This window comes from Trachemys scripta, chromosome 1 (genome assembly GCF_013100865.1).
Source record: "Trachemys scripta elegans isolate TJP31775 chromosome 1, CAS_Tse_1.0, whole genome shotgun sequence".
NCBI lineage: Eukaryota > Metazoa > Chordata > Testudines > Emydidae > Trachemys > Trachemys scripta.
The window spans coordinates 307,320,402-307,330,787 of NC_048298.1; the positions used below are offsets into that span (position 1 = coordinate 307,320,402).

The window sequence follows — 10,386 nt, forward strand, 5'->3', positions numbered from 1 at the left end:
AGGCCCTCTGATCTTTCTGCTACTGCGACAAAGTCTCAGAGACTTTCTAATGGGCTTAGTTCTCTGCAGGTAGAACTCCAGGGCGTGTCTGACGACAAGAGAGTGCAGTTTCTTGTCCCCAGGAGAGGAAAGAGGTTTTAGGCCTGGTCTACACTGGGGGTGGGTGGAGATCGATCTAAGTTACGCAACTTCAGCTACATGAATAACGTAGCTGAAGTCGATGTACTTAGACCTACTCACTGCAGTGCCTTCACTGTGGTGAGTCGACTGCTGCCACTCCCCCATCAACTCTGCCTACACCTCTCGCAGCGACAGAGTACAGGAGTCGATGGGACAGCGCTCAAGGATCAATTTATCACGTCTAGACTAGACACGATAAATTGACCCCCCACTGGATCGATTGCTGCCCGCCAATCCGGCGGGTAGTGTAGACATACCCATAGAAAACATACAAGTAAGTGAACTGATTGGTTGATATGGAATTCGGACACCATCTTGGGGAAGAATTTGGGATGTAGCCAAAGGGAGACCTCCTCCTTGAGGAATACTGTGAAAGGAGGGTCTGCCATCATGGCTGATGGCTCACTGACTCTCCTGGCCAAAGTGATGGCTACTAAGAACGCTACTTTCATGGTGAGGTAGGTCATGGCACAGGTTGCCATAGATTTGAAGAGTGGACCTGGGAGAATTGACAGGATGAGGTTACGGTCCCACTGAAGCCTGGACTACTTGATGGGCGGGAAGTTTCTGATCAAGCCTTTCATAAAGAGTACGATCATCAGGGGCATGAAGATAGAGCATCCCTATACCAGGGAAAGGAAGGTGCTAAATGTTGGTAGGTGTACACGAAGCGAGCTAAGGGATAAACCTGGTGTTTTTAGGGCGAGGAAATAGTCGAGGATAACCAGAAGGTCTACCGTGGTGAAGGAATGGTGGTAGTGGCACACCCAAGAAGAAAAGGGGCATCATTTAGCTTGGTAGTAAGTCCTTGAAGACTCTTTCCTGGTCTGGTTAAGGACTACCTGGACCGAGGCAGAGTACAAGTGTACTATGTCCGACATCCATCCAAACACCAAGCTGTGAGGTTTAGTGAGCTTGGGTTGGAAAGCCTGAGCCTTCCGCAGTCTCGTGTCAGGAGAACCTGGAATGGGCCAATCCTGATGGGCTGTTGTGTGGACAGAACTGTGTTGGCCAATAGGGTGTTAGGAAGAGGATGGCGGCTTCGTCTTGGCAAATCTTCCAGAGAATCTGTGGTCTGAGAGGAATGGGGGAAAGGCATATCAGAGGCTGCTCGTCCAGGGAAACAGGAGTGTCGCCCTATGAGTCACTGCCTACTGCCACACTGGAGCAGTATTTTGGCTGCTTTCTGTTCATCTGGGACGCAAACAGGTCCAATAGGGGAGTACCCCACTGCGGAAAGATGTTGGTCAGACCTGTGTAGTGTATTTCCCATTTATGATCTACGTAGAGACTTCTACTTAGTCTGTCCACCAGGTAGTTCTGAGCAGCTGGGAGGGATGCGACCTGTATGGTAACCTGATTCCTGACACACCAGTGGCACAGTAGCACTACCTCGAAGCAGGAGGGGGACAAGATCTCGCTCTTCCCTGTTAGTTTATATATACCATCATGATGATATTGTCTGATAGGACTTGCAAGCAGAGGGAACGTATGAGGGGAAGGAAGGCCTTGTAGGCTAGGTGGACTGTTCTGAGTTCCAGCAAGTTTATATGCAGCCTGGTTTCCCATGGTGTCCATGACCCCTCGTCTGCATGGCAGTCCAGGTGAGCACCCCTCCTGTAAGGGAGGCTGTTGGTATGGGAGAGCTGGAGGGGATCCCCACCATGACTTTGGCTGGGTTGGACCACCAACCAAGAAAGGCAAGAACTTCTGAGGGAACAGTGACTCAGGAATCCACGTGATGCCTGTTAGGTGGAGTGGACCCAGGCTTGTAGACACCACAAATGGAGCCTGGCAAAAACTGTCATATGTGCATTAGGCCATTGTATAACTAAGATTTCTAAACAACAGGATAACTATTTATAGTAAATATATACAGTAATGCTTCTAAAGATTAGAAGAGCGAAGGGGAACATGTGGTGGTAAGAGGGAACTGGAGTGATGTTGACCTGCACCACCCCTTATACTCTCACGGGAAAGCACAAGGGGAGATACTGTGCATGTGCGGGTCAATGGACACTGCTTGGAAAAACTTCCAGACTCAGGTGCATGGCGCATGTGTATACCCATGTGCGGAATACATAGAGGGACTAGCACTTGAAGAAAAAACGTTATTGAGAAATGCGACCAAAGTCACTTGGGCCCTCAACAAATGAACCACCAGTCTCCATGGAGATGTGGTCTGAGCAACTCCATGTGCTGTCGTAATGCAGAAAGTAATCTAACTGTGTGGAAACCTTTTGACCCTTCATCTGATCTGCAGAAGAGACAAAAAGTTGGTGATGCCTTAAGTGATCTAATACCAATGTTCATTTCATATCCAAGGAATGAAGATGCTGCTAGTTCACATCTGAGTGAGGCTTGGTGAAACTGTGACACTACTTTTGGATACAGAGGCTCAACTATTAAGGCTTGCAGTTCACTAACTCTCCACATAGTAATTATAGCTTTTTATTTTTATTGCTGTCTTTTGGCAAAGGGGAGACAGTGAGCAAGTTGCTGTGGCTCAAAATGGAGGAGTCATGAGGGCAGCCAGTATAGTACTGAAGTCCTACAAGGGAATCATTTCTTTTACAGCTGGAAAGATGAGGACAAGACCTTTTAGAAAGATAACGATCATGTACTTGGAAAATCCCAACTTCCCCTGCATCAGAGGATAAAGTGCTGAGCTCGAACTGAAGACCTAAGCTGTAACAGGCAATCCAAAATTTCTTGAATATGTGCTAGCATCAGTTGAATTCCCCAAGCCAATGACCACACTAGGTAAACCCAGTAGAAGGATTTCTCCTAAGAAATAGGACTTGCTGCACTGCTTGAGAACATTGTTCTTCCTCCTCATCTAACCATAAAGTACCCACACGATTAGGTGCAGACTGCTTGGCACAGGATGCTATATCTGACCATGGTGTTGTGTCGACAGGTAAGGAATGAGGGGAAGAAATCTGCGAGGTCAAACTGACAGATTGTGAAGGTCAGAAAACCAGCACTGTCTCAGCCAAACTAGTGCAATGAGTATCACGCTGACAGGATCCGACTTCAGTTTGTGAATAACCTGAGGGACAAGTGGGATCTGGGGGAATGAATACATCAGGGCTGATACGCAATTCAAATGGAAGGCATTGATTAATGAGACTGAGACCTCCTCGAGCGTAAAACTGACTGCATTTCTTGGTGTCTTTCATTGCAAACAGGGCAATTGTCTGAATGCCCTATTTTCTGAAAGTGAACCTCAGCATACAGCCCTTCACAGACCATTGGTGACTTTGGAGAAATTCCTGCAGAATGACTGACCACCCGATTCTGTGAACCTGGTAAGTGTGCAACTGTGAGAATGTCGTCTTCCTCGATGCAAAAATGCCAAAACATCATGGCTTCCTGACAGAGCTGGTTGGAGTCAACTCTTCCTTGCCTGTTCACACAGTACATTGTAGTGGTATTGTCATTAAGTGTGTGAATCGTTGCACACCTTTGATCTAATCCCAAAAGGCCAGGCAAGCATTGTCAATCACTCAAAGCTCCAGGACACTGACATGAAGGGAAACTTCCTGTTCTGTTCATGCACCCCTGTACTTTCAATGTCCCTAAATGCATCCTCCAACCTATTGTGGAGGCATCAATAATTATAGTCCTGGTCACTGGAGGACAGGTGAAAGGAATATGGCAAGCAGGCATCCAGAAGATTGAGGACAGAAAACCAGACATTCTCCTCTAATGTTGGGAGAACGATAGCTAAGGTTACTATATGGAATCTCATATTGCTGATGTAGTTGTTGAGACCTCAGAGGTCCCGAATATGTCTCATCCCTCCATGGGGCTTGGGGATCAGGAATTTATGGGAGTAGAATCCCTTTCCCTGATGCTGAATGGGAACTTCCTCTACGGCTCCCAAAGTGCAGAGTCTCAATTTGCTGTAGAAGCACTGACTCATGAAAGGGTTCCCTGAAAAGGGACAAAGTTGGGGTGTTTGAAGGGGGGGGGGGGGGAGACAGACAGGAATTGGATGGCATAACCAAATCCTACCATGCTGAGAATCCATACATCTGTGGTTATTGTTTCCTAAACACTGTAGAAAAGGGACAATCTGTCCCTAAATGGCAGGGAATTGGTATGGAAGTTGATGACTGGTATGTTGACCTCCACAGGAAAGCCAATTTGACTGCTTGCCTAAAACTGATAGAGGAATTGCAAATGGAGCACTTCTCCTTGATATGCCCTCTCCCAACCACAATACGCACTGATAATGGGGACTGCTGCAGGTAACTACTTCACATGAGGGACAGTACTGGAAACCTTGTGAAGGCATTGCACCATCCAAAAAAAACAACTATTTAACTAATCTAACACTAGGGGTCTACTACTAACTGTAACTACAGATAAAAAAAGAGAGAGAGAGAGAGAGAGAACTCTCAGACTACAATATATGAGGTAAATACCTCATAAAATGCTCTAACTCAAGCCGTGGGTGTTGAGAGGGAACCTAGGAGGGTTAGAGTGGCACCACCTTTAAAAAGCCCTAGGAGGAACTACAACGGGCCAAAAGGAGCATGCACCACCCAATTGATATTACTAAGCCAAGTTCTCCAGCACCGGCATGCATACATCTGAGTGGAATACATGTCTGCAACTACTCAAAGAAAAAGCAGGCTTCAACCTCTACAGCTGAGGTGAGAAATAAGAATTACCTTTTACTTTAAATTCTAGATCCTTTTTGCTATAGATAATATGTCATTTGAGTACATGCACATGTGCGCGCACACACTCTCTCGCAAAACCTTTTGATTCCATCAGTAAAACACAAACATGATTAATACCCCAATTTTTGCTAATTAAAACATTAAAAAGAAAAGTTATTCAAACTTTAAGGACTACCCCACTATTCAGAGGTACACATTTAAACAAAATATAGGTTTAAAAACCTCTTTGTAAGTAACCTATTTGGCAAGTACATGTAACCAGTCCCTACTTCCTTGATAATACTGAAGCAGAACATACCTCCCACTCCAGTACTTCTGGTTTTGAACAAAAAGAACTTTTGCAATAATTGCATTTCAGCTGAATGTCACTTGGAGACACAAACTGACCATTGGTTGAAGACTGCACACTAAGAGTCTGAAAAATATAAAAACATATACACATCACTGTAGAAAGTGTGTTATACAAATTTACATTTTTCTTAATTAAAATATGTTTCATTTAAGTTACACTGTTAACGACAATATGAGTTTTTATATTATTGAATTCAGAAGTTTTCCTTGTAGAAGATACAATAGATAAATCTTTCCACTTTTGATTGATTCTCCCCACCTCTCTCAATTGCTTTACAGGTCTTTCCCTCTTCTTCACAATCTACTACTCTTGCTATAATCTATTTGTTTCACCTCTGATGATCTTCAGTCTTGTTTCTCATATATTCCCATGTACTATACTCAATGTTAAGGACCTCTTTAGGCTGCTCCTTGTGTGTATGCATAAAGCTGAAGAGCATCCTTCCCCTCTGCTCCCCACCACGGATCAGTTGACACAATTAATCAGTCATGTAGCTTGAAATAAACAATTCCCATTTAGAATTATCAAACTATCATTTATATCAGAGGTTTCATATGAAAGAAACTAGACAAAGCAATCTTTATAAAGAACCCCCGCCCTCCACCAAAAATAAAAGAAAAAACAAGGCAGATTAACACTACCCTGCCCTCAGGCAAAAGCCTGAGAATGGAGAAATGTATTAAATGGTCAAACTTGGGTTCTGGCAGATCAGATGAGGAAATAAATGGCAGAGTAGAGAGCAATCTACTGAGAATACAAGCTGTGTCCCAATGGACGCAACTGTCATGGCAAGAAGAGGCACTCGCTCAGGTAACCAGATCCCACACCATTTAGGGCTTTTAGATGAAATGAGACATCTTGTATTGCATCTGGAGATGTACAGGAAGCCTTTAAACCTCACTAAACCAACCACCAACTATTCTCTGTGCTGTGGTCATGCCAGAGTCTCAATCAAAGGTGGTCACAGAAATCTAAGATAGCACTACCTTCTCCACACCCACCTTCTTAATAGCCTTACCCAAAAGAGAAAGATTATAAACAGGACAATAACAAGTTTGCAACATTTATTTATTTATTTATTTTTAAAAGTAGGGAACTAATCAAAGTTTGGGATAAGCTTTAACTTCAAACAATAATGGACTCATTACCACTGCTCCATCTGATTTCAAAAGCCATGCCAGTTCAGGGTTTACTTCCAAGTTCATACTGGCATAAAACTGACCAGCACTGGCGCATCTTAATCAAGTAACATACTGATGTACACTGGACTGGTGCAAGACCCAACTTTGCACAAGTGCAACATCAGGAGTTTGCATGAGTTTTCACTCTGGTGTGTACTAATGTAGATGAGGCCTCAGAGTAAAACTGGCCTAACCTCAAATAGAAAAGATTACGTTTTGTTTCTTCAGATAACTGCGTCATTATAACTTGAACCCAGTGCGATGTCCACAAACAGTACTCCATGCAAGCATTTCAGGGCCTCTGAATCTTCACACCTGTCACATTATGTCCAGCACAGATCTTTGCAGTATTATGTAATGGGTTTATTTAAACTTCATCACATTTTGGCTTGTTCTATTGCCTGCTTTAAATAGTTCTATTCTGCACTGAGAGTTGTGCAAGTGCTATGAAGAGTAGGATCTACAAGTTGCTACATCCTCATACTTGCAGATGCCAGGACAAAGTCAGCAGCTCCTCCGGCACATATTACTGGACTGGTGACCACAGTTTATTCTGATAAGCAATCATGCCTTTGGGTGTTGGTGTTCAAGGAGTAAAATAGTATGGGGGGTTTTTAAGTTTAAGTTTTCTTGTTCTGTTGATTTTTTCCTTTGTCTTATTACTGAAAATCCTCTCTTGCATTTTTCTCTCCAGGATCCAGAGGAAAGAGTAGTCTGAGTCTAGAGAGAAGATCTCTCTCCAGGTCCTTCAACTCCCCATTCTGTTCCTCTCCCTACTATCCACTCCCCCACTAAGTACAGGGGAGGCCCTAGGGAGTTGCACTGGTTGGGAAATGAGGAGGTAGTAAAGCAACATGCAGAGGTAGGTGGTTCCTTTTTATCAGAGCTTTGGATGTTGCTAAAACAGTTGACAGGCACTTGTGACAACCCATAGGCAATAAGTACATTAGAAATGGTGTGTGTTCATGACCACTGACCATTGATTTTTGTCATTTTTGTTTTCCAAAAAAATCACTAAAAAAGGGAGGGCAAAGGAAAATATTTTTTTTTGGTATGTTAAAGGCGATCTGAAAAAACTGGTTATGTGGCTTTTTTGCTTCTTTTGATATATAAAAGTCCTGAAAGGATTTTATTTAATGTTCCCCTGCTCTTCTTTATATATTAGAAATTCAGGTCCTGTCTAGGCTGGAAGACAAGTGACCGGATAAATAGCAAAATAGTTACATGACAAAAGTGAAAATTAAAGAGTTGAGAATGGAGGGATTTTTAGTCAGACAGTTCAAAATTTGTTTTTAATTAATATTTAAAGTTTAATTACTAACATTTTAGATCATGGAAATTGTTGTTTACGAGTTTTAATATACACACATCTTCAATTAAAATACAGCTCACAACAAGCACCACAGAGGTCTACCAGAGATTGCCACGGAAGACCAGAATTTACATTCCTGATATTTCTAAAATAAAAAACAAGCAAAGAATTTTTTTAAAATATCAAAATAATCCTTCAGGCCATTTATAATACCTCACTGAGCCCATCTATAAGCCCTCTACCCTACTCACAATTAATGTCGTCTTCTTTAACTTTTGAGTGGACTTATAAGTTGCTTATTGTTTTTTCCCCTTACTCAGTCTATCCTTACATTGCAAGCTGCTCAAAGAGAACATCCTTCTTGAATGTCTGAGAAACATCTAAAACAGTGTGTACTACAGTTAGAATAAATAAATCAAGCAGCAAAAAAAAGGGCACAAGACCATTAAAAAAATTTTCCAGGCACCTTTAAGTTATTTTTTATTAATATTTGTATTAAAGTTGTATTTTAAATTATACATTTGTTCCCTTCTTTGTTGAGCTCTCATCTGAGCCAAGAATGGTCATGTTTCGTTGCAGCTGCTCGAAGGCTTGCCCTGAATACAGAGGACATAGGAAGAGCCAGGCACAGATGAGACCATCAGAGACCACAATCAGGCTTCCATCCAAGCAACTTAACAGGTGACACAGCCAGTGCTCTAAACTGTCAAACTGTCACTGAAGAGTGAAACAGGAACAGTCTGGGATTGCACTGGGAGGACTAAAGCACTAATGCAATTGCTAAACCCTGCCCTTACATTCTACACTGGCACTGCAACTGGTGGAACGTGATGAAGTGCTGAATAACATGAAAGTTAGGGCTGCTCTGAGCAAAGGGCAGTTCAAATTGCAGTAGCAATTTTGCATATGAATGCATGTGTTACAAGTCTTCTAAGAGGTCCAAACAGTAGTAAGCACACCAAGTTTTTCTGGTTTTGACAAAGATAAAATGAACAACCCAGAAAAAAAATCAAATTGCTCCAAGCAATGAAATAATGTAAACAAACAAACAAAAATCGAAGTGCATAAAATGTGTTTGTTTCTTAGAAGAGCTAATTTATCAGTCACCCATCCACCCAGGATTGTTCCACAAGCAAATTTCAACAACCTTACAGCACTGGGAAAGAAAAAAAAAACTACCTCCATTACAGCCTCCGTTCAGGAATGTGAAATATTTTCTCTACTACTATCAGACTCATAGCATGGATTTCCGCCACCAACATGCCAACCTCCCATCACATGCATTCCATGGTAGAGGACAAGAGAGAACAGCATACTACCTGGCCACCAACAAAATGGGCAACAAATTACAGGATGTTCTACTTAAAGTCTGAAACCTACTAGATCCAGCACCCTCTCTAGGCACACTCAAAAACTGGAAAACTAGAAAAAAAGATGTCGAGACATGGCGAAAGACAAGACTATTTAAGTAAGGCACTTTACGCCCATTCAGGACTGATGCTACTGGCAAGATGACCTAGCAAGCTCATACTGCAGCACCACATCTTCAGAAAGAAGGAATTTCCAGCCTCAGTTTCCTTAGATATCAAGTTCAGACATGACCAAAAAAAAAAAAAAAAAAAACCTTCAGTTGTTCCAGTGGACTTAATGGCAGCACAATGTTGGATGGAAACATTAATATGATATACGAATAACTTTATACTTAACCCTGAAACATTATTAGATTCAGAAGACCAAGCAGTATGTTTAGGATATATGGAAAGGCCTCAGACATTCTTGCATAGCGTTTCACCAGCAACCACCTATGGAACAACAGCCTTAGGTAAACATTCCTGGTCTTCTCTCAGTCACAAGGATGAATGGTTACACTCAACTGCTCAAGGAAAGGAGAACAGTATTCATGTACTAGCATAAATGCCATGGCATATACCTCAAGTGAACTATTCAAATGCTTTTAATATGTTATCAAGTAATTTTTATTTGAAAATGAAAGGATTATTCAAGAGAAGATATATTATCAGAGTGGGAAATATAGCAACCTACTTTAAGAGTAGAGTGAACGAATAAGATCTTGAATCAAAGGGATTGATCAAAGGAAAATCACCTTGAATTTCCCTCTTAACAGTGCAGAACCACCCATGACTAGTAAAAATAAAAATCACTGGTGGAACCCTATATTCACACCTTTCTGCAAAACTTTCAGCCCTTTAGGAGTAAAAGCAAACTGTACAGAGTGGCTGGACGACAAATTGTTAGATAATAGCTAATACTAATTCATTCAAACTCATTTTAACTGAGTAAATCCCAGTTTGAGAGGATTCACTTAAAAAAGACTATTAAAGAAAAAACAGGTACACTACTAGGCACATATTAGCTATTACTGTTGAAATGGGTAAAAAGGTGAAGCTAAATTTACATTAGCAAACATTAAGAATATACGGAGTATGATATTAAGTCAATTATTTAATCCATCACATGGTTTGTAGTACTGCTGCTCACATGGTTCATTAAATAAGTAAATCCATCACCCACTGCTTGAAGCATTGCACATGCATTTGGTGGCTGAGTGTCCCTCATTTTTGTCAGGGAATCTCATATTTTGTGAATAAAATGAAGCAAATTCAGAATTAATTATCAGAGCGGAAGACCGTCGTGTTCAGCTGTATT

General features: G+C 41.8%; 1 protein-coding gene across 13 annotated transcripts in view; it reads right to left on the reverse strand.

The window, feature by feature from the left end:
- ZMYM2 (zinc finger MYM-type containing 2) overlaps positions 1-10,386 on the reverse strand; it is a 185,597-nt gene that overhangs the window by 72,927 nt on the left and 102,284 nt on the right. For all 13 annotated transcript variants that reach the window (XM_034758789.1, XM_034758797.1, XM_034758798.1 and 10 more), the window contains one exon: positions 5,173-5,289. In XM_034758789.1, coding sequence (XP_034614680.1) covers positions 5,173-5,289 — 117 coding nt within the window. The remainder of the gene's footprint in view (positions 1-5,172; positions 5,290-10,386) is intronic.